This window comes from Andrena cerasifolii, chromosome 3, assembly GCF_050908995.1.
Source record: "Andrena cerasifolii isolate SP2316 chromosome 3, iyAndCera1_principal, whole genome shotgun sequence".
Taxonomy (NCBI): Eukaryota; Metazoa; Arthropoda; class Insecta; order Hymenoptera; family Andrenidae; genus Andrena; species Andrena cerasifolii.
Window position 1 is genome coordinate 17,500,114 of NC_135120.1, and position 25,673 is coordinate 17,525,786.

The window sequence follows — 25,673 nt, forward strand, 5'->3', positions numbered from 1 at the left end:
CGACGTCCATTTTTCTCCTCCTTTTGCTCAATTAAGGCAGCAGACCTACCCCCTCCGACGAGCGCACTCGAGCAGTTCCCTCCGATTCCCGGGAATTGATTTAATTACCAATCGTTCCGCGCGCCACTTCCCACCAAGTCAACGAACTCTCTTGGTCACCGCGACAAATCATTTCACATTAGCCGACGATGCCCGATCATTGATCGTTCGGCGACCGTCCACTTGTGCCGAAAACGCAATTTCTACCGTAGACCCAGAAATGCAAAAGACCCGCCAGCGGAGCAAACAACCGCTCCGGTGGTCGCGCGGTCTCCCGTGACCTATCCAGACAGCGGAGGCAAACAGGGCTGAGTTCTTTTCCGAGGAGAGGTTTGTTTTGCCGCGGAGCTCGAGACGGAAAATCCGCGAAGCGAAGTTTCCCTCGCGGAAGCAGAGATTCGCTTAAGTAATTCGTTGAATTAGGAAGTCGGCAGACCCGCGCGATTCAAGACAAGGACCAGTTCGGAAACTCTAAACTCGAGACGGGGGTGGCGAGCACGGGCCGCGTATTCTGACTGACGATCCTCGGGGAAACTTTGTTTCGAGGCTCGAGAAAAAGCGGCGTGCAAACTTCTGAGATCCTTCCTTCCTTTTTCTGGCGCGCGTGGCTGTCTCGCCTAACTTTCGCGGCCGTCTGGCCTAGAAGTGTTGCAACTTGCTCTCGCGTTTTGCGCACATTTGCGGCTGCCAGACATTTTTTCTCCAATCTTCTGTCATCCTATTCCGCGCCGGCGTCACAGCCGGGTGTCGAACATCGAAAACACCTGTAGTTCCAAAGTGACTGCAATGTTTCATATCCAACGCGAAGTGGATGGTTATGTTTTATCTCGATCGATGCTTCTGAAAGTCTACTTTCCCCAATGAAGTTCTATGGCAAGCACCGTTGAGGAACTAGCTCTTGATCGGGCACTAATTTTTTATCAATTCATGAAATAAATCGTTCTTGTAAGTTTGTGTCATCAAATAATTGTTCGAAAGAATTTCTAAAAAAAAAATGGCAGTTTGGAAATATATGTGTTTTATGCGAAAGCAATTGGTATTGTGAGTTTTCGTGAAAATAAATGTGTAAGATGAGAAATTAGTTGCCGTGTATTTTAGACGATCAAAAACTACTTAGTTCCCAGTTACCTTATTATTCCATAGCTTATAAATAATTAAGTTATACTTATTTTCGACTGTTTTAAATTTGTTTTTAAAGTTTAAACATTAATTTATATTTTAGTAGGAAAAAAGTCTATGATTTTGGGTTGTATTTCATTAAAGACCAATGTCTAAGCGGGAACGCCTATAAAATGATCGAAAACTAGCTCCTTAACGGTACTTGATCAAGGATCATTGCTTTAGGAAACATCTCTCTAATAAAAGCCAGAACGTAAGAATATGAACCGCGTGAACGCGAATAATGGCACTGATTGTGAACGTTCCTAATGTAAGTGCTCCACGAGCAGGTAATTAACGCTGAAACGATGTAACTGAAAACGCTTAAGTTTGCCGGTCGATTCGCCGGGATTCTCTGCATTAACTCCAGTCCTTTATCGCGTCGATTTAATCGCGTTAACTTCAAACGACATCGTTAACTCCGACTGAGTCCCGTATCAGGACCACGGGAAACCTTTACAGCTACTATAAAGCCGTGTGACGCGTCGCGTATCGATTCCTCCAACTTCCACGGAACTATGCAACTGCTGCGAGCTGGTCCAGCTATCCAGGATCTTCCGTAGCCGCCGCAAGCTTCGCTAATCTCCGTGAGTATTTGTTTAAAGCGATAGCTACTCAATCTCTAGGTGTCTATCCACGAGCCGTGTATTCAATCGATGCTGAAGAATCGTTAGAAGGGGATAAACGTTACTGAAAGTGTCGATAATCCTGGTGGGATCCAAGTATTTAGCTTAGGTTAAGCCTGATGGGTTTCTAGTAAATGGACAAAGGGGAGGGAAGCGAAGTGTAAATGTATATGCTGGCGTGCAGTGGCGCACCCAGGTTTTAATTTTAGGGGGGGGGGGTGCCGAGTTTAAGGGATAAAAATATTTTTAATGCAAATTCAGTGAAATTCGTTAGGTGATTATAAAAATTGATTTAAAGAATAAATCCCAGTTTGTTTTTTTTTTACTAAGCCCCTACTTTAGAGGGTGGTAGGACCCTTAGGATCCCGCTCTGTATGCGCCATTGCTGGTGTGCACACGTGTGGAATTATCGTTTGCTGGGATAAATTAAGTTGCTTTATATTTATGCGAACCTTTTTGCTGTCCATCGCGGACGTCGAGCTGGTCACCGGCTGGTCGAGCCTGGAACAGAAAGAAGCAAGGGTAACAACGCGATGCTCGCAAATTTTCTAAGATAAAATGCATAAATAGTTGTACGAGTATGGTATGTAATTGGGAGTAAGATGCTAAATTGTGTATGAGAAAAATTGTTGTTATTGGTTAATATTTGGTCTTTGAACGGTACAATGCTCGCTGCAATTACTACAATGCAGCACAATCAAGAAAAACGATGTTTTTAAGAAAGGAGGGGCTATCATTAAAATTGGATTTCTCAATTTTTCGAAAACGGTATCGAATTTGTGAAAACTTTCAACGGTACTACAACGCGGTACAAAACTAGTACAAACTAGTACAACAATGATTTTGTAATTTTTCACAAAATGAAGGATAACTTCACACACATGAACTCTTGTTGTGAAAAAGCGAAAGTCCCCCTTAAGGTACGTTACAATGGGATCCAAAAGTTATTCGATTGTCGAGGAGCATATTTCCGCGATACAACAAAAGTTGAAATTGTATGGGAAAAAATATGGATTATGCAGTTTCATAATTACTTAAACATCCAGTTCAGATTTCACGCGAAACAACGAATTTTAGAAAACATTATTAACATTTTTGTTTATAACTTTTTTTTAATTGTTTAAACAATTGATAAAACTTTTACCATTTGATAGATCTAATTAAAAGAAGTAACTTTTGTCTTGAAATTTCTTTTCTATATCTTACAGATTGCGAGTTAGAAAATAAAATAGAAAAATAGCCGAATCTTCAGGGGTTAATTTCACACCCTTAGTGTGATTTTGGGCAGCAAAAAAAAATGCGTTGTAATCAGGAGGAAATTCCCTACATATCCACAAAGTTTCAGAATTTTTTGAATTTTCGGTTTCGGGATCTTCCCTTGTTAGTAATGTTCGTTTCATAGTATATGATTTAAATAACAAATAAACTTTGTTGATTTGATAGAAACATATATACATTAAAAATTTTATAACTTTAGTAAGAAACCTTTGGCATCTCCCCCTCCCGATTACCTTAAGTGAATATATTCGAGTTAGCTCGGTTTATTTATTGAAACATTTTGAACCGCGAGTTTTTCAAGTTTGAACATGTTTGAGCCCGGCGACGTTTCCATCGCAAAGTCGAGTTCCTTTCAGCGGAATCCACTCCCTTTATCGACTCCCCAGCCTTCACTTTTTTCCTGTTTCTGTTTCGAGTCCCGACGCATGTTAACAACTTCAACCCCCTGCCGGGGGGTGCATACAGAATCGACTGGGAGCCTTTGAACAGCACTTTAAGCGAGTCGGCCCCGTCAATTAGAAGGAAAAGGGAAGCCGGTCCCGTTTTGTTTCGTTCCGTGCGCGGGGTTTTGCGCCGTTTCACCATGAGTCGACTGACTTTCTCTTAACCAGCCCCTGGCTCGCTGTGGAACCACCGAGAATCGGCTGGTATAACCGAGCGTCGCGACGCTGTATTCTAGAAAATTTATCGCCGTTTGCACGTTTCTGTTCTCATCGATTGGGTAAATAGAAAACTGTCTTCAGGCATTTTGCGCAACACGCCTGACGCCTCTGCGTTGCCACCTTTCTCTGCAAACGGAGCTACTAAGTAGACACATTCCATTCGTACAGATACAAAACGACTTTTTTCCCCCAGAAGGAGCACTACTCCTACATTTGTGGAACGTGAGAATTCACCTGAGAGGGATGGGTGAGAGAAGCGACCGAAGGAACGTTTGCTCAGGGATCGTCAGAGAACTCTGTCCCCGGGAGTTGAAATTTTATTCCATCCGGTAGATAGGGAAAGGAAATGCAGCAAGGTGTTCCGCCGGATGAAACGAGCGTCCTCTCTTCCATCGGAAGTTTCCCGTAGATGAAAGAGAAATCGTAGAGGGACGAGCTTCCGAGCTTCCGTGCGGCGCGACGGTAATGCGAGGAGAAATATCGCGCGAGTTTCCCTCGTACAAACTTACTGGAACGCCAGCGTAATCTGGTATTGTCCCGAAAGAAAAACTGCGCGAGCTGCCTCCTGACAAGTCAGTTGATCCGTCCTCCGTCACCTCTGCAATTCCCCACCTGCACTTTTCCTCCAGCATCAGCTCCTGACACACTTTTTCCCCGCGGTGGACCAAGTCGCCTGTTCCTTCGATTGATAAGCGATTTCTCTTTCCTCTCTTACGAGTCTCGCGACCTCCTCCGCCGTTCCTCTGGTTTCGATTCGGACGTCCGCCCTTCGCTATCGACATTAGCCTGCCCGAGTCCCTTCTTGCCGCTGCAAAACTTCAAGTGCCGCGTAAAGCACCCCGGGCCCTCTTAGAATTATGCAACTTCGGCAAACACAGTTTTTGGCCGCGTCGAAGGTTCGACGGATGGAATTTTAAAACTCGCTGGATTGTTTCTTCTGCCCCCGGTCACTGGATTCAGCCCAGTCGACCCGCTTTCCCAGCACAATAGGCGGCGACGGTTTTTACGCTGATGCGGTTGGAAATTTATCGAGCGCCTCTGCGAAACGCTTGATTCATGCGAGCACGTGAAACGTCTGAAAGGAAAGAGCTCCGGCAAGGCCCTCTCGTGCCGATACACGGCCGCAAATTGCTCGATATCTCGGCCTCCCGCGATTTATAGACACCAGCCAGCGCCGCACTCTTTATTTCGCCCATCTAGTTTCCCCTCCAAGCGCAGACGACTTTGAAACGTTGTTCCACTGACTGCGACGCTGACAACGTCTTTCAGGAGATTCGTTATTAACGCTTCCTTCAAGAGGAAGTACCGTTAAATTTCCTCGATTTAAATTCACTCGAGTCGCCCTAACGAACGGTTAATTAAAATTTAATTAAAACGGTGCTGGGGCTGGGGATACCATTCTTCTTTCCGCTCTTATTGCTTGCCAGGGTTGCTGGATCAAAAGAATTATCTTTCGACGGGGTACTCTTCACTTTAATAATAAACTTTACGCCCCAAGAGGCGAGACACTTGCCATTACCAGGTATTTTCAATTAAGCTTAGAAGCCGCTTCTAAATTCACTAGCAGGAGACCTTTGCATGTTAAGGAGAAGATCCTATAAATCGACCGAAAAATCGAAAAAAGGATTCCATAAACCCCTCCAAAACATTTCAGAAAGGCTACTGTATGGCCCAGGAATAGCAGACTAGTCTGCGGCAGCTGGAAGTACAAATAAAGTAGAATTTTTCCTGACTTCGAACGCGCCTTTCTCGAAACCACATTTTCAAAATTGGCGCCGGGGATAACTCCAAAACTATTTGACCGATCAACTTCAAATTTTGCACACTTTTAGCGTATAATATTCCTCCGCTACAACCAGCATTTTGCACCTCGAAAAGAGCCTATTTAAGATACTGCTCTATTTCTCTTGTATTCGTCATACTTTTACTGTCATAAAAATTCCCATTAATTGTCATAATGTAAAATAAAGTACCCTTAAAGTTCCGGAAGCATTAGCACATTGCTATCTTTGCAAAAATATCAGCCGTTTATAGAGACTTATCCCCTTAATGAAATAAAAAATTATTGTAAACGTCTCTCCACGGTTTTGTTCTAGCGATACGCATCCATTAAATTCCCTTCGGACTTTCTTTCGCCGACGATAAAGAAATTTGCAGCATGCAAGTCCGATAGGGCCGTAAACACACGACAATAATAGGTCGACATAATCGGTGCAACGTTGAAAAGTGGGTTCGGGCTTGCCGTGCTGGATTTAGAGGTAGTCGCGAGCGAGACAGGGCCAAGTCCCAAGCAAGATGATCGCGCGCCGATCGGCCGGAGCCCCGCGATTATTACACGCGTCCGATTTACAATTAGGGATAATGTACGATACAACGGCCGTTAAATGGAGTTTCGGTGTTCCGTGGCCAGGAAAATCTCGTCGCGATTTATGGCATCGGCCGCGTTCTCGTGGAATATGAGAGCAACATTTGCATGCGCCATAACCGAGCTGTAACACGCTGCATCGGTGTAGCGACATGCAAGATTTGCTTGTTCAAAGTACGGCAACCTGTGCAAGGAGTGTTAATAAGAGGGGTTGAATGGATCGCTTGCTGCCTGGTGATCCAATAAAGCCGTGTAGGTATACTTAAGCATCGAAATACTGGGGCAAGTTCATGGGTACCCATAGAAATAGCGACAGAACAGTGCTCCCCAATCTTTTTTAAGTCGCGAGCCCCGTATAAGGTAATGTAAATTTAATAAGGTAAAGAAGACTGAGAGAGTGGTTGGGGACCACTGTTGAGAAGAGAAAGTTAAAACGTTACACTATCGAGGCCAGGAAGGGTCGTCAGCCAATTGTCATGTTTATGTAGAGGACACGCGTCTGTTTTTCGTCGGTCCAAACGTAGGGCTGTTGCTCAGTCATATATTTTCGACTGCTTCAGCCATCTCTTAAGCCGGAGCTAAGGTTCCCAGGGATTAAGGGTTCCACTCGGGTGGTCTGCATCGACTTGTTTAGACTGTCGCCAAAGCATCGTAAAGCTATAAATTAAGTACCGATGTTTAGAGATTTGGAAAGTTCCCGTTCTCACAACCACCCTCAAGATTGACACGCCTTCGCCAACAGACAGTTTTCTTTTACCACCTCTCTGTTACAACTCCACCAATAGTTTAGTTTTGTTAGCCCTGTAACCTTAAGACTCCACCCCTGCGAGAAATCTTGGAGTCATGGTTCGCGAGCTAAAGCGCCGTCGAGGGAGAAGCAAATTAGAAACACAAGAAGAACCATCGAGCTCTGCTTGCGAGCAGAAGACTGTTCATAAGCCTTGTACGTCGCGAAGATATGTGAACATCCCCGATAATATTTTTGTTGCTGAGTTTCTTATGTCAAAGATAGACTAAGTATTGTGTTTTAAATTGTGCGCGGTGTTTTTCTCAATCACCCTCATTACGTGCTTCTCATTTGGAACATCGGTTTTCAAATACTTGGGCTCTCGCACGATATCGTAGTGCAGGAGAAGTGGTCAGAGAATCGTGAAGATTTACAACCTTCAATCAAAGCGACGTTCTGCCATAACAACCACTATGTTAGAACAAATCAGTATCCATCGAGACGTTGGAATGTTTTCTTAAATAGCCAAGCCACGTGCCTTCGAGCTCTCTTTTAGTTGCATTTCGTGCGACAATTTAAAAATCCCTTCCCCCACCTAGGAACCGTGCACGGTAAAATGCAACGAGTTTGGGGCGGCTGGCTCTTTTGCATTCAGCCTGGGCCAGCGCTATCGGATGGAAGCTCGGCGTTCGGGAGGAATCGATTTACCGGAGCTCACTTTGTTCGCGAAGGCTGCGGCCAGGCTGGTGCTCATTCGATAAAGTGGTGTAACGATCCAGCGCGAGCAACAATGCTGGCGCGGTGTCGCCAGCAAGATTTAGATACCGGCGCGCAGCCGCAACGCTCGGCGCACACGTGAGCCTCAAACAGCCGTGCACCGGTGCACGGGGCTGAAAATGGGAAGCCAAGGGACACGAGAATTGCTGGCCGGTAAATGGGAAGCTTTGTAAATGGAATTACACGCGGAAGGGATGCTCGGCATCGCTGCTCGTCTCCTGCACGCTCCACGAGCTTCCTTCAGCTACTCCGTTCCCTTATTTCTGCTGGTTGCTTATCCACAGGCCTCCTGGAGAAGTCTGCGCTTGTCTCTATATCACAGACCCTCCAAATTCTGTGACTTTATCCTCGGACACCTTTTTCATTATTAACCTGTTAAATGGGAAAGACGAGTTTATGCGTCGTTAGAAAATTCCTCCGCATTGGATGAAATGAATTAAGGCAGTGATTCCCAATGGGTGGGGTTGCGAAGTGTTTTCTGAGGGGTCTCGCGGTTTCTTGGTTTTTTTTTTTTAAATATTAAGCTTACCTTAGGTGAGGAGGTCGCAGGTTATTTAAACGCTCAATTAAGATATTCACTGTGGACTAAATAAGCGTTATTTCGCAACATACAATCTTTAATACACTGGAGATGATGTTGATCGCGAAATTACCAAGGTAATAGGTTAAAAGCAACAGAGATATTTAGGTGTACGCGTTTAAGTGCCTCACAATGTACGCGGTTAGTAGACCACCTAACGCGCTCGGCTGTAAGACGGGTGACCTTCCGCAGGCGCCACGAGCCTGTGTTTGGGAGATGTAGTATGTATAGCGTGTAACTAAACACTTAGCTGCTATTAAACATATACTACACGTTATTATAACTTATTCTCAGAGCCCATTAGTACTATTTCGTCGCCAATAAATTTCGAAAAAATCCGCTAGACCTTCATACGAAACAGGAATGGTATAAGCATATAGACAAATTATATAATAGGGTTAATATATTTCAAGGTAAAATTTAAATCTCGCTCATTGCACTACGAAAGGGAAGCAGAGGTACCAGTGGCGCACCCAGACGGGGGCCAAAAGGCCCTAGCACCCCCAATGAAAAAGGAAAAAGGAGATTAAGGGGTGATACTACTTTGATCGGTCGAAAAATTAAGCTATTTTTAAAGATATTTTTCTGAGTAAATACAACGTATAATGAAATAAATCTTTTTGGTATTTATTAAGTTACTCTTATATTATAGAAAAAAATTAAAAGTATATATTTTTTAATTTGTTTTAATGTTTCTTTACAGCGTCAATATGGCACCTAAAAACATGAGGTATGTTCACGGCGTAGGTGATTTCCCGGCTCAGGCTTATCCGAAACAAAAAATTCCAAAAGATTCTGAATCTGTGCGAGTGTCGCTATAGCCCCTAGCTCAATTAACAATTTTTGCGAGAAATAATCTAGATTTTTCTCATAGAACACCTGAGAATACATCCTTTTGAGTGTTTTGTCAAACTTTTTCTTTTTAAACCGGCGTCATTTTGTTACTTTCCAACAAAAATTATTAATTGAGCTAGGGGCTATAGCGACACTGATACAGATTAAGAAACTTTTGGAATTTTTTATTTTGAATAAGCCTGCGCCGGGGAATCACCTACGCCGTGAACATACCTCCTTTTTTTAGGTGCCATATTGACACTGTAAAAAAACAATTAAAACAATTCCAAAAATTGTATAAATACCAAAAAGATTTATTTCATTATCTGTTGCATTTACTCAGAAAAATATCTTTACAAACAGCTTAATTCTTCGGCGGTTCAAAGTAGAATGACCCTTTAAAAGAAAACTGGATTTTATTCTTTAAATAAATTTTTATAATTACTTAATGAATTTTATTGAATTAAAAATATTTTTATCCCTTCAACTCTGAGATGTGCTATAGTTGGATTAAATGTACATTAATCCATCATATTAATTGATGGTGTAACACTATTATTATTACTACGGAAGCTTTTTTCTCTATTCGGCTGTGCCGAATCGATCCCGAGAAAATGTCCCACGTTCCTGTTCGCACCTCGTGTCGCATCCCCGAGAATGGTTCGAGCGAACGCCGGAAGCTCGCGCGAATAACCGAGTCACGCCGAGGAGCCCAAACTGCGCATCGCTGCACGTAACGCTGTTGCACGTACGCGTCATTCGAAAGCTATAATATTCTCCGAAAATATCAACGGGCCGCAGCAATAACCGTAAAAGCAGCCCGAGCCGCAGTAGCGCGTGGAAATTAGATCGCTTCTCAGCCGTATTATTGAGATTAGAATTTCCATTTCCATTCAGCCGCGCCAGCAATTAAACGGCAACGCGGGGCTTTTTCCGCCGCTTGTACACGATAATGCTCTCGTTGCGTGACTTTTTACACGCCGCGGGAAACAATTGCCTGGCACTGGCTGTATCCAGGCAGGATAGCCCTGCGCTCGCAAACCGTGGCGCTGTCGTTAACAGCCCGATGCAAACCACCCTTTCGAACCAGAGGCTGTCACAGTCCCGCAAAATTTTCCTGCTTCCATCCCCCCGGGTTCCTCCATTCTCATGGAACGTTACCGTCAACAATTCCCTTCTGGAAGGGAGTTATTAAGTCTCCTTCCTCGATTGTTTTGGTTTTTGGGTATATTTTAGAGGACTTAATTGTGGCCCGTTTGCATGTTTAAGGGGAGGTTCCGGTCTAAAAATCGATTTTTTTTATTTCATTTTTCGAATGTTCAATCTTTTAGGAATACGTGTTTAAAAGGATTTGTTGAAATTTGTATAATTCCCGAAGTTATAGGCATTTGAGTAGCAGCATATGCATGGGCAACAACCGGTCACTCGGCGCCCACTTAAAACTTTAAACGCGTTTTTCTCGAAACAGTGATCTCTAAACGGTGGGACCTGTATCTCCAAAAGTTATTATCCGATTCGACTGAAACTTTTTTTACTTTGAAGAATACACTTCTGGCTATGAGGGGAAGCAGAAAAAATACAAAAATTGAAAATATATAATTTTTAAAGGGGTTGAAAGGACGAAAAATGTAGAGAAAAAGTGATTTCGAACTTCAAGTGACGTTTTCTAAAAAAAATGTCATTTTTGTATTTTGTCTGATTTCCCCCCTAGCCAGAAGTATATTCTTCAACATAGGGAGGTGGACGCGTAAAAACCTCTTCTTGTGAGATCGTTGTAGCCGCCGTCTCTTCTCTTCGGTAATTTATATTTCATCGGAGTGTCGGCGAAACTGCCGAGCAACCGACGCTAACGAACAACAATGCAGGAGAGCCGAGTGCATCCCATCGAACGAGCAGCGCGAGTCCATGAAACGCGTCGGGACGTGGTAATTGTTTTACTCGCTCCAGGACATCGGAAGTGACTGGAATCCAACGGGCGTACGGTGACCGCAACTTCGATCGATCCACGCCGTTCCTTCCCAATTTCCGCGATTCGTGCTTTCCATTAAGAGAGCTTCTTCCAGCGATGCCGGGGCCGCGCCGAGTCGAGCGGCATTACGCGCGACATTAAGCCAACGGACTCTAATGAACCCGAGCGGAATTCGCGCTGCGTTCCCCGGTGACGGGGCTGCGAGAGAAACCGATCCGCGGGAAACGGATGCAAATGAGAGTGTCGGGACAGATGGAATAAACTTTGCTCGAATCCCGTGAACCGTAATTCGTGCCGCGCCCCCGAGCAACCCTTGATTTCCACCACCCAAGCCCAAAGATAAATCGGGAAACGCCGACAGCGAAAATTCTGCTCCCGCTCTGCGTTCGAATTATCCGGGGCGAATTAAAGGAATCGAACAGCGAGATGAGTGGAAATTAATTCGATTAAACGCGGTAAAAGATTCGATCGGGCTGTAACTAGATTTCCCCCGCTTTTATATCCTCAACAGGTTGTCCCACCCCCCCCCCTTAAAATGGACCCCGCGTCGTTTAGGATACGGGCTAATCTCCAACTGACCCAATTAATTTGCAGTCTCCATCAACGGGTTTCCCGCGACTGGCCCTTCTTCCCGAGATCCTCGAGGCGCGTGAAATTAATACCCCCTCGATGAGAATAATCTTCCATCCACTTCTATTCGCTTCTCGAGCATTTTTCCAATTATTATCTCCGTCGATACTGGCCAGCGCGGAGTAGAGAATGCCAGGTATCGACGAAATGCGACGACTCACCTTCCATTGTTGCAGAGCTCGATCGATAGGGAGAGTGCAATGCTTGACGCAGCGATATCGATCTCGAAGAATTATCAGCTGGTTCGGGAATCACTGATTTACGCTGTTTACTTCGCCACCTACATAATTGCCGGTATTCATTACCGGCTATGGTCGCGGCATACCGAATTGTTGCCGAACGCATCGTCAACTCGGACGCGGAATGGATGGGAAAACGTACGAGCGCCACGGTATACATATTCGCGGCCCGCTTCTGCTATAGGTACGCGCGGAGGACGTTATCATTAACAACAGGCTTGGAGGATCGTTGGGAAGCCAGTGATGGAAAGTCGCGGGAAATTTACGATCCTGCTGTGAACGAGATCTTGTGCCCAGACGAGGCAACGTACAGTTACTCAGAAAATTGAGCGTACACCTAGGTTGGTAACGAAAATTGGCGGGAAAACGAATGCAAACACACTTGTTCGAAAATGAAAACACTTTTACAATTTCTGTTAAATATAGACAAATAGTCGATTTTATTTAGAATTTTTTTTATGAATTATTTAGTAAAATATACGAATAAAATATATATTGTGTTTTTAGTTTTTGAATATGCGTGTTTGTATTCATTTTTTCGTCAATTTTCATTACCAACCTAGGCGTACGCTCAAGTTTGTGAGTAACTGTATGTATCGTTCGGTTTGGTCGCAAATTAAACGGAAATAATACTTCAGAACTGAAAAGCGAACAACTACAGGACTGTTAAGACTTGAGAACTTGAACTTGCAAACTTTTAAATATTATATAATCTTTTGAACGTTATCCTTCGCAGATGCAATTTTATTCACAATATCCCCGGCTCTGATTCCGCTCGTTTTCCTTTCAAACGATATTTCTGTGCAACGAAGTTGGGCTTCGCTACACGCACGATTCTCGCTGATCAAAGTGAGAGAGCGAGCCCCTTCTGTTTGATAGTTCGTTTCCATTTCCATTATTCTGCTTCGAAATTACCTTTTCTGAAATTGGCTTTGAAATAGAAGCTCGCTGCTTCTGGAGTTAGCGAAGATGGCAGATTTGATTGCCAGTGGGGAATTTCGCTTGGCAGTACTCTATTTCTTCTGGCGAGTGGACTGTCCGCACGCAAGTCGGAAGCCATTGCGCGCGCGAGCATCCCAGGCAATTGCTGCCCAGGCATAGTAGCCTGAGCATTGTCCCCATCCGCCATCGTTTCTCATTCATTCCTGATCGCTCTAATCTATCACCCCACCCCACACCCCTCTCCAAGCATTATCACCGCTACCACCACTGCCGGCTGGGTTATTGATAGCGTCCAAGCAGAAGAACGTCGACCGCAAAGTGCTCCATCATCGATTTCGTCATCGATGCACGGATATCTCCGTCGTCGTCATTCGTTTTGGTCCTCGCGAAGCGCTAATGCTTGTTGCATCGATTGGAGGGCTTTTCATAATTAGAGGACATCAGTTGTATACGCGTGTAACAGCCGGAACCGCCGTTGCTGGACGATATAATGGGGGAAGGGGTAAGTAGTAAAACTGTGTGGGGGTCGCAGGTGGACTGACACGGACTTTAAGGATCAAAGAGGAGAAGAAAGTTTTTTCGCGTCTTGTAGGAGAAAGGGAACCCCCACCACCTTACAGCAATAACGGTATAATAATATATTTGTGTTGTTGGTGGCGTCGCATGGCGGGAATTGGCGTGCACAAGTCGTATTAAGTGTATATATATATATACGTCACGTCAACACTAGAGGGTGGTTTTCCCAGCAACGCGCTGATCAGTACGCCTGGCATCCCTGATGGGGACCAAGGAGAATAAACTCGGAACTTGTATATATACAAACGAGACTGGAACTTAGGACTTGTGAGAAATAGTTAGGAAGATTAGACCTCTGGTGGCGCTGGCGAACACTACACTCGCGATCCCATGGTGAGATATTACTCGCGAGTGGGATCACTCTGAATTTCAATAACAGCTTGAAACATCACCATGCTTATCAATAACGACCCATGCACCGCAAATCCACGGCAAGGTTTCCTTCAAAGATGCTTTCAGATTCAAGCTTCCCTATCCAACAATCGTCCCGACCTGAGATGAGTGTTTGGAGTGCCACGATTGCAATGAACGGGACGGGACGAAAGGAATATGACATTGGTTTCATATTTTGCGCAATGGAAACGGACAGGCAGTGTCTTAGAAGTTGCGAAGGGAATTAGGTCGGCGGTATGCGCCACGATGCGTCACGGTCTCGCTGTTTAGAGTTGTTGGGCACACACGCGGCCGTTTAAACTTGCAAGTTGCCGCGCCTCGTGCACCGCGTAATGCAGCGAAACGCCGCGCGGAAGTGTTCCGTCGCGACCGTCCAAAGCGTTCAACGAAAACGTGCTTCGTCCCGTCGGCACCGTGTTTCCTAGACGCTCCCTTCTCTCGATCTTTCCCACCTCGTGCCCGCTGGGTTCTCCGACCCCTCGCGTTGTCGAATATTCGCTCGGGGCGACGTATCGCAGTAGTTTTTAAACAACTGATCCCTCGACGCGCGTTCTCCCGCTGCAACTTACAAATATCCCCCCCGGGTGCTCGCGTTTTTCGCTTCAAGCTTATCAAACTCCTACCGCGAGAGGATCGATGCAATTGCCAGTCGAATATATCGGAGGCTGATAAACAATCGGTTTAATGTTTCGATTAAGGAAGCAATAACTCGCGGGCGATTTGGAGAACGCCGCCGACAAATAAACCGTACAGCCATCGAGAGTGTCGCGGCGCCCGATAAAAGTGTCGACATCGTGGCGCGAGATTGAAATTTCCGAATATTTCGGAGAAATCATACGATTTATCGGCTACAAATGTTTGCGCGGATGATGGATATCGCGTGCATTTGCTAGCTCCAACAATATTGCTACTGAATAAGGGATGAACGTGGAAACGGTGGAACGAGGTGCTTTACATTCGGTACACGAATGGCTCGCTTGACCCCGAACTTTATATCGAACGCGCGCAAAAAAACGTCGATATTCCCGCGGTAGAGACAGAAAGGCTGCATCGCGTAATAGAATATAATAGCATCCATGTTTCGGAAACTAACGACAAAATGAACCTCCGCTGTGTAAAAGCAACGGTGCCCCTATTGCAGACGCTCGACATTATCGGGTACATAATATCATGGCCAATGGAATTCATAATGCAGGGGCTGAAGCGTGTATCGAGGCAAAGCGCTGCGAGGGAATAAACGACGGGACGTTTTTCAAAGCCGGAGCACGGTTGTTGCTCGTTCTTTACGACACAGTCCTGCCATGAAATGTTTTCAGCTTGTTCGGCCCGCTATTGCGGAGAGCCTGAAAGGGAGAGAACGAGGGGCGACTGGGCCAAGGGAGAACGATAGGCGGAGAAACGGAAAAGAGGCTTTCTATGAGGACCCGCAAATATTTTTGCATCCAGCGGGAAAGCTCCCGTAATCCAGCCCGAGACGGTTTCTTTCGCGCGGCTGGCTGTGCGTCGATAGAGGCTGGCTTTAATGCATTCATGACTCATATGGCCAGGATATAGCTCGATCGGAACGTCGCATCGCGTCGCGACCTCCTTCCACCGAAGCTTCTCGCGTAATTCACCCCCTGACGTTTCGGAAGCTATGCCATGGAAATTTGTTAGTAACGGAGGAGTCGCTACCCTTCGCTCGCTGGGATTTCGCGCTGCAACTTTTAAGGGCCTGCGGAGGACAAGCTCTTCAAGGTAACAAGATGGGGAAAAAAGAATCGACATTGTAATTAAAAGTTTCAGACTTTTAAACACTCTCGAGACAAGTTTCCCTTTATACCGAATAGTCTCGTGTCTCGACACACCAGCGAGAATCTATGCTTCACGGGTTTCACGCACCCCATCAGCTCACCTTCTACACTCGACCGACCTACAGTAGTCTGTCCATTAACCAACCTAGCGGAACAAAGTCGCGTGTTCTACATAAATCATCAGGTAGGTGGAAATGTTTATTATTTGTTTAAGAAACACCATCGACATTGCTTTACTACCCTTAAAACTTTCATCTCTCAGCCTCCAAGGGTGTTTTAAATCCAAAATTCGTATTCTAGGGTTTTGTTTAGTGAAAAATTGTTTATAACCACTTGATAAATGAATCACACATTTTAGCTCTAGACACTGATTTTGATGAGCCTTGGCGCGATGGATTTATGTCGAAATTAAGTAACTAGTTTTAATCGGTAAAAATCCCACAGTACCCTAGCGCCCGCGGGAGATTTCCTTCTGGAGGCGTCGGAGTGCCTTTTGAAGATGTCTCCACGTTAAAAAAAACCTTATAAATTTTTTTCATAAATTATTTTTTATAATTTTTTTTTATAATTTTTTTATTTAACTTGGGGAAATCTTCAAAAGGCACCCCGACTCCTTCAGAGGGGAATCTCCCGCGGGCGCCAGGGTACTGTGGGATTTTTACCCATTAAAACCCCACGGCCACTATGAAATTTTTAATAATTTTACTTATTTCTTATAAGTAATTTTACTATTCACTTATTTTCGACATAGATCCATCGTGCCAAGGCTCATAAAAATCGGTGTCTACCACACGATGTCCTCCCCTTGTTAGCTGATACTGCCGCATTCTAACACTCGGTTACTAAGCGTCCGACTCGCGTACGTTTGGCCGATTGTTACTTTTACGAAATACATATAAAGTGGGATCAAGCCGCAATTGCACGGGAAACTATCGCGTTTTACGGGGACGTTTCTATTCGCCAGTGTATCCCTGGACTCGGCCGGCCGACCAACTTTTATAATTTTCCCGCGTCACGTCTCTTCCCTTGCATTTTCCTCGTGAGCTTGTCGTACAGCCGCCGAGGAAATTACGCGGCAGACGGGAGTATAAACAAGCGCGAGCCAGCCGGGGGTGTGGTCCCTCTGCTCAGCTTCCAATATGCCGGGCCAGTCGATAAAGCTGGCTTGTTCGTCTTCCCTGGGATTCTTCCTCTTTCCTTTTCCTCCACTTTTGCATTCTCTTGCCCGTCGCCCTCCGCCACGAAACATATCGACGATGAACCCGCGGAGATTGCGGAATAAGCCCAAGAGATGGAGAAACTCGCCCGACCGCGGAGAAATATGAGATGGAATATCGAATAGTTTTGAGCGTGCCACGGCAACGGCTCGCCGGCAAATTAGCTCCGCTTACGAAGGAAAAGAGTGATGACAAGTGCAAACTGGGAGCCACCCAGAGCTTCCAAAGTGGGAGGGATATTATTCTGGATTTCACTGTTGGAAATCTTTCTCCATTTGTTCGGAGGCTTTTAATAGGTGCCCTGCAGGGTGGTCAGATGTTCGAACCCTTAGGTGATTCGAAGAAAACTCCAAGGTAGGATTTCTTAATGGTCGTTATGATCATTCTAATGTTGTATTTAACCGTCCTCATTGGCAACTCGAGGAAGTTTCAGCAGATGCAATCCCGGCTAACAATTAAACTCACTTATCGAAGGGGGAAGGTGGGAGTTTAACAACACATCCGGAAAAGCAAAAGCAAATTGAATTGGCCGAGTTCGTTGACAAAGCGACCAAGTGGAAGAACCTGTGTAGGTAGGTACTGACACGTGTTGAATTTGAGACAATGCGCAATGTTCGGGGCGTTAATGGAGAAATTTCATTAGAATGCGGAATCGAACAGGACGCAAGTTATCGGGAACCCTGTCGAAATTAGTTTGTGTATTGACTGAAATAGGGATCAGCTGCAGCCGGACGAACCTTTCTTCGTGAATTTTCGACGCTACTCTCGACAGAGTTCGACAGCCACCTGCTAATACGTTTCCAACAGTTGAAATCGCTGATTACTTAGCTACCACTGGCTGCAAGTGTTTCGCAATTTTTATTCTGCTTTTGATTGCTTAGAGTACATCTTCCTTAGCTGTTCGAGAGTTCGAGGACCAATTAAAGGTGGGAATCCTATTTTTAAGACTAAAAACATAGCAAAATTGGGGATTTTTTTTTTAAGAAACTAGCTATTCGATTCATCCGAAATTTGGACCATGCTTTTATACATCTTCGAAGAAGTTGCGGTTATTTTTTTATTAATTTTCAATAATAAATATAGGACTAATGTATAATGAACCATCGCATCAGCGGACGACGAATTTTGCGCGGCGTGTTTTAATGAGCAACAAAATGACTGGCAGGTGATGGTAGTAGCGTGGATCCTAAACCTGTGTAACATATGCCTGGTTGTTCATTTAATTGAGTGAAGTCTGAACGTTCGCAGTGTTGATTATCCGACTGGAGACTGATGTAGCCTAATTGCTCCCTTAAACTAACTGAACTTTGAACTGACTGTTGGAAGCCTCAGTATTCCCAGGACCTCTAAGTGATTGCTGAATACCAACTAACCAACTGTTCGAAGCCTGATTCTAACCGAGTGTCGATCGATAACTAACTTCTAACTGACTAATGACTGTATTTGCCCTGGGGTATCGCGACCTTCCTTCGATTCAGCGCGCACAAAGCGGTTCTATTTCGACAACTATTATGCTAATTTCCGTCCTACGAATAGCACAACACGGCAAACCTCTCTTTACCCCCGATTCTTCCAATATCCTTGCATTTCCAAGTCGAATCGAGCCTCGCTAAACTTACAACATTCTTACGCAGGGGACCATTCTTCTTCATCGGGTCCTGAAACAGCGGAAGCGAAACGAAACGGATCTACTGTCGTGGATACGAGGAACCCTTTCCTCAACCGATTACTTTTTACTCCTTCCTTCTCGTCATCCTTCCCTCTGTTCCTCTTTACAGCTGTTCGAAACGACGCAGGGCTCGTTCCACTCTCGACGAGTTTAGATCTTATTTCTTAAAAGAACGAGCATGCCTCTTCCCTCCTGCCATCCATAAAATTTCAAAGCAATTTGTCGAGCCCGCCGTTTGGAAATCGCTGGCGATCCAGCTTCCATTCGGAAACAATACCGAGTCTCCTTCGATCGATGTTAATCGAAAGGTTACCATGGAAACCTAATCTTAATCGCGGCATTTAAAGTGCAACTTTCGGAAACGAATTGCGATCTTACACGTTCCAAAGTCCCTCGAATTTCACTAACAAGGGGAGGACACCATGCGATAGACACCGATTTTGAGGAGCCTTGGCACGATGGATCTATGTCGAAAATAAGTAAATAGGTGTCCGAGCGTTTCAGCCAATGGGCCTTAATAATAGAGATATTTACAGGGAAATTATTAAAAATTTCATAGTGGCCGTGGGGTTTTAGTGGGTATAAATCCCACACTACCCTGGCGCTCGCGGATGCAATAATATTGTCTCTTCTTTTCCATAGTTTTCCTTTCCTAGCCCCAAGAAACTCATTATTTAATTCAGTAGGTATACAATTTTTCTGAATTGTTAAATAAGAATTTAAGAACATCTTCATCAGTAAATAATGTCGAATCTTCTCTACTGAGATTTTCTATTGTAATTCATATACGTTCTAATGTTACTAATAAGATTTATTGTAAATTGTAGATGTGCTCATACTTTCGCGATTTCCTAGACTTAAGTTTCTCGAGAAATCACAAATAAGCAAAATTTAAAATTTCTCGAGAAATTCTCGAGAAAGAGTTCTTGAGAAGGAACACTAAGTGTGACTCCCTCTGGGTGCGCCACTGCACTACTAATTGCTGTCTCGTACATATTTGAGCTTCAAGCAGACGTAGTAGGAAAGAAAATTTCTTTGCCAGGTTCTCCACAAGATGATATTAACGTCGCGAAATGCGAGACACTGTTGCCCACCGTGGACACGGAGCAATACAACAAAGTGCATCGATCAATGCCCGATCGGTTCGTACCTATCGTTCTACGCCGCCCTCGGCGCAGAGAATCGGCACACTTATCGAGATACATCCACATCGGCGGCCGAAACGTTAAAAGTTCTTTTCAATTCTACGTGCAAGCAACGTTCTATCGACCCGCTCCTCCGGTCCTCCACCCGCGACCCAGCCGCGTTCCTCTCTCTCTCTTTAATGTTGACAGGCATTCATCGATAAAGCCGGCGCGCCGCGTTACAAGATTTATTTCATTCCATGCAGTTGTGCGGATTTCTTCTCGTTCGTTTTTTAGCATTTCACCGCGATGTACGTACAGCGTCAGCTAGTCTCGTAAACTCCGTGTTCAATCGCCGGAGTCGACTATCGAGGGCAAAGGGAAAAAGTATCGTGCACCGGAGCCGGTGAAATTGAATCATGAGGAGAGGAGGGCTCGAAGATTTTTAGCGAGATTGAACAATGGCGGTGTAACGACGCAGGGGACAGTGTAATTCCAACTTCTAGTTTCGGGGCAAACATTGGCGCGACGCGGACCTTTTTCACATTATCAAATTGTACGTCGATTTCTCGATCGAGTTTCTGCTAATGATAAGTCGAAGTCAGATTGAATTCCTAGACTGACACGCAGGGCCGATTGAGACCTTTAGAGGCCCCAAGCACTTAAAAGATCTTGAGGCCCCTAAATACAGAGTGATCGATGTAATCCACGATTTTTCTAGGTATTTCCGATAATTTCACTGAAAAGTGTTTCTAACAAGGAGAGTATTTTCGGTGTCCGCCACCGATCATTTTGATTTTTGGATATGTTATAGAGGACCGAAAAATAAGAAATACGTGTTTTTTTATTTTTCTCCGTTTTCATATTTGGGGGGTGAAAACTGCGTTCGAAGTTAGGGTTGAAAAATCATTTTCGTGGATTTTTGAAAATCTGGTGAGTCAGTCATATTTCGCATTCAAAGACACAAAATTCGTCCATTGACACTATTCCCCTATCTCTAATAGTTCTCGAGATATTCCACAAAAATGATTTTCCAACCCTAACTTTGAACGCAATTTTCACCCCCCAAATATGAAAACGGGGACAAATAAAAAAACACGTATTTCTTATTTTTCGGTCCTCTGTAACATATCCAAAAATCAGAATGATCGGAGGCGGACACCTAAAATACTCTCCTTGTAAGAAAAGTTAGATTTCAAAATTCAGTAAATTTCTATGGTGCCCCCGTTTCTCTTGATGCCCCGAGCACGTGCTTATTTTGCATGTTGGTTATTTTCCATTTGATTTAATAAAGTGTTCCAACGACGACTATTTATCCAGGACGCAATGTCGGATGAAATAAATTCATCGCAGCAAACAGGGTTCTGAAATGAATTTCACGGAATCGTATGAAATGATTATTCCAATTTAAACAACCTCCAATGCAAAGTATGCGAACATTTGTTTCGACATCGCCGTTTTTATTCCAAATTCCAAGAACTATTTGCACGCCCATGGCTGCCGTTTTTATTCCATGGACGCACAGAATTTTCGACATGTTTGTCTCCCGAGCATTTCCCTCCTCTATTCTACCTGCAATGTGCAGCCTTAGAGATGCATCCATCGTTCGTAACATCATACGTGTGCGCATAGACAGTGTTACATTTTAATCGATCCGCTGCTGTGTTCGAAACACAGCCGCGTATGCAGCCCCTTCGTTACCAGATCGTTTAGCCCTCCCTGGAGGGCGGTGGAATCGTTAAACACATCTTTCCTTCTAGATACAATCTTGATGGCTTTAAATACTCCCAGTCATTCCCTCGTTCATTTACATTCTAATGCATTTATGTCCCTGACGCACCTGATGGATGCTTCTATTCTACCTTTCTGTCGACTGAAACAAAACACCCCGTAGACAATAACAATCGAGACGGTATCTTTGTTGGACGTTCTTCCTATTCTACATCGATTCGCGTACTCCCAGTTCCCCCGGCCTTTCCATTTGTATTTTTCCCGGAACAGCGGTTATCGGCGAGCCGGAAGCCCGAGATACGTATCAGTAAAAATTCAGTCCAGATTGAAAGCCTCGGTGTTCACGCTGCGCTCGCAGGGATGGTTCTCGTGGCCCGTGTGTTCGTCGATGGAGGAAAGGCAGCGGAACAACGGGACAGGGACTCCAGCCTTGAGAGAGACTGGAGGTTAGAGCAGGGGACGAAGGAGCAGAGGGAAATGTGGTAAATGAAGCGGAAGATGGTTAAGGGAGGATCGAAGATCGTGGAGAATCGAAATAGAGTGACAGGGATGAAGAAAGGGTAGGGATTGAGAGAGCTAGTATAAGGTGAAACGGTGGAAAGTGTACAGAGATGATGAGAGCGAGGGAAAAGGAAATTTGAAGAGGCAGAAGTTGCGTGCAGTCGAATGTTGCTCTGGAATATTTGCAGTCCGCTCGGATGCAAATAAAATATTCGGCGTTTAAGGCAGCCACTTCCTTCGCCGAGTCCATCTCCTTTTGTCGAAAAACTTCCCCGGCTGGTCACGGTCGAGGATTTCGAAGTGTATTTGGGCAATTTTCCAGCTGGCCCGTTGCTTCGAGGTCTCTGGATTTACACCTGGAGGTTTTCAATCGATCAGCCGCATTCTCAAGCCTGGCCTCGGGACGGGGGTGGAAAATGGGATCGATTTTTTTGGGTGGCGCATCGGAGCGCCGCAGCTCTGTCTGCCAGGCTAATTACACTTTGTCTCTTTTTTTTTTCTCTCGGACAGACGTTCTTCTCTCATCGCCAGGTATAAGCACTCGCTCTCGATCAATTTAAAAAAACAAAATACATGTAATTTTAATTTGCATTCGCAAACCTGCAACGATCCCTGTATCCTTCAACTTCTCACGAATTACGAACAAACTTACCCATAAAGGCGAATTTACACGCTCCACTTTTATTGAACAATGCGGTTGATTCAATAAAATTCTTTTTTTCTACACTTCCAGCTTTAGTCTCACGGACCCCTTTCATAAGATCTGCAAAACTTGGAAAATTTGCATCGGGATGAGATTAACCCTCGGGCGGGCGCGCCAATGAGAGGTACACGAGCAGGCGCGTGGTGAACTCAGTTCATTAGTTGAAAATAATTATTTTAGCCCCCTTATATATTACACTTCAGAAACGGTTTCTCTGATGACAGTGGTAAAAATGTGGTTAAATGTGGTGGGAAAATATTAGCAATGTATCCAAAAGTGCAGTAAATGTATTTAAAAACACAAAAATAATATATGTAAAACAGTGTTAACATCAAAAATGAAAATCAACTGGCACAAGCATCACAGGGTTCTTGAAACACCCCACGATCGCGCGGAGAGAATGTTTGTCTTGCCGAGACCTAATGAAGAAAATACGCAGATCGGTGAACGGAGTTCACAAAGCGCGTCCGCTCGAGGGTTAAATCATTGTTATTACTATCTTTTATATTTTACCTGCAACTTTCTGTTTTTGTTTAGTGGTAACGCTTGCTTTTCCACCTTGTGTCTTTTCACTTCCTTCAGTCACAAAACGGATCTTACCCGTTCATCAGAAAATGAATAAATTAATAAAATTGAAAGGAAACTGAACAGTGTAAATTGCCATTCGACCAATGGTCCACCAACGTCGACGCCTTCGTGTTGTTCCTTCGTTAGGTTTACTTAAATTTCCTGACAGTGCTATTAAATTTTTAAGCTGCCATTTTTAAGTGAACCACTTTGCTCAATTTCATTGAAACGTGTAAGCATTCGCCTTTCAATTTGGTTGAATTAAGGGGTCATGCTCAGGAGGCTGAAAAAAAGGGTGGTGTTTGGAAATTTTTTACCCAAAAGCTATAACACATTTCGCAAAAAATCTGTTTTCCTTTTAAGGATTGCATCTAGTACCGTGCATCGTAATTTTTTCATTTAAAAATATTTATCAGTAACTAAGTTATTATCCATCACTCGAAGGCTCTCTAAAAAAAGTAAATTCTTTTGAATTTGTTATCTGAAATAACAAATTCAAAAGAATTTACTTATTATATTATATTATCTAGTATTTGAACGAAGGATTTTTTTATCCGATGCTTAGTTTTCTTTTAATTGACGAAAATCAGGAACGATTTACGATAAAAATTGCAACTTTTACTTTAAACATCAGCCATTTTTTCCCAAATCAATATTTCGAAAAATCCTTCGTTCAAATACTAGATAATATAATACAATAAGTAAATTCTTTTGAATTTTTTATTCCAGATGATCGACTTTCGGGCAGCAGTGGTCACCGCAGAAGCCTTTTCTTTAGAGAACCTTCGAGTGATGGACAATAACTTAGTCATTGATAAACATTTTTAAATAAAAAAATTACGATGCACGGTACTAGATGCAATCCTTAAAAGGAAAAAAGATTTTTTGAGAAATGTGTTATAGCTTTTGAGTAAAAAATTTCCAAACACCACCCTTTTTACAGCCTCCTGACTGAGCATGACCCCTTAACCGCACCGCTCACCCAAAGCGAGCCCTGTAAACTCGCCTTTAATTTCCATACTTCGAGAAACGCGACAGGGATAACGGCTTCAGAATCAGGCTGCGTATAAGAGAAGTCCCGTCAGCACTAACTGCCGCCAAACTTTCGCTGGCGACGGGATTATTCTTCGGCGATACTCCGCTTCCTCGCAACACGCCTCGTCTCCAAAGTTGCTTGCTCGCATGCTCCGAACGAGCGTCAGTCCCAATGGCAGCGAAGCCGGAAAACTCGCGAACGTTGGGAACGTTGGGAACGTCGGGGCGGCAGGTGAAGAGGCCCCGCGCAAGACATTTCGAATGCGCGACGGCTTTGTTCGTCATAATTCCCTCGCCATTCACCCGCGACAGAGGATCCTGGAGGATTCGGTGCGGCGCGGCTTGCAGAGTTTACGCTCCCTTCAGCGATCGTGTGTAATTCGCAGCTGCACGGCCCCGTTCTCCATAATGCACCACGGTAAACGTTTAAGCGCCGCTGCTCCGGAACTCGATGGCGGACATTATTCAAGGCTACGAAAGCGGCCGTCCTATGCATCACTCATGCTGGCGTTTCCTTTGTAAACTTCCCAGAGGGAATTAAATTTTTATCGATCAACGCTTGAAGCCTTCAACGGAGTTTTTTTCGGGGGGGGGGGGGGGGGGGCAGCTAGCGGATTCTTTTTCGGGCGAGGATAACGAAAGTCGAAGCTGAGTGGAAACGTATTGCTTTGCGGTGGAATTTCTAGTTCTATTGGGAGAAAAATTATGGTAATCGCGGCGGAGGAGGTACGCCTTTTCCGTGAAGCACGTTTCCACGATCGCGAATTGAAGCTGCTCGTCCAAGGTGTGCAACTGTGTACAGCGGAGTGGAGGAGCTCGTTACCTTCTCAAATATGATATGCGAAGCCTCGAGAGCGTAGTTATCCCATGGCAACGCTCTCGACTAGACACCGCCCGCGTTCTACTTAATTACAGCGTCTTGCGCATCGTAGTATGTCAATTTTCCCCCGCCCGCATCCCTCGGTACGTGCACTTCTCGCTGTCCGTGCAACAACTCCCGTTGGCTCTGCTCGGTATAATTCGCGTTCCCGTCTCGTTAACTCGCGGGCATGAAAAGTGCGCGTCGCCTCGTTGCTTCGCGAGTGTTTGCGACAAGTGTCGCGGGAAAGGGCTCGGAAAGGATCGACCGGGGCTAATCGCGCGTGAGAGCGGGAATAGATGTGGCGAATGGGGGCGAGCTTCTGAAAATCGAGCGGCGAGCCGGCGATGTTTACACGAGGATGGATTGCGTTTCCCGTTTGGGGAGCGCGCGACATTCACGCGACATGGAAATTGCAACGCGACGCTAATGCGACCGATAGACGTCGCGACGACAAGGGAATTGCACTGTGTACGCGCCGCGCGATGGAAAATGGATTGCAAAGGTCGACGAGCTTCCAGCATCGACCGCCAGTTCCCTGTGTCTCCTTTCTCCCCGTGAAAGTGAATACTACACAACTAGACTATGCGTTAATTCTTCGCGAAATATTATAGATTTCTCCTGTATATCAATATCGAGTATTGGAGACGATCAATAATAATAAAAAAAAAGACGATCA

At 44.7% G+C, this 25,673-nt stretch overlaps 1 protein-coding gene across 9 annotated transcripts in view; it reads right to left on the bottom strand.

The window, feature by feature from the left end:
* The window catches only part of LOC143366817 (uncharacterized), a 200,748-nt gene that overhangs the window by 69,046 nt on the left and 106,029 nt on the right, over positions 1-25,673 (bottom strand). For all 9 annotated transcript variants that reach the window (XR_013084827.1, XR_013084828.1, XM_076808215.1 and 6 more), the window contains one exon: positions 2,276-2,324. Coding sequence is in view for 7 of the 9 variants with exons in the window: in XM_076808212.1 (XP_076664327.1) it covers positions 2,276-2,324 (49 nt within the window). In the remaining 2 variants the exon portion in view is untranslated. The remainder of the gene's footprint in view (positions 1-2,275; positions 2,325-25,673) is intronic.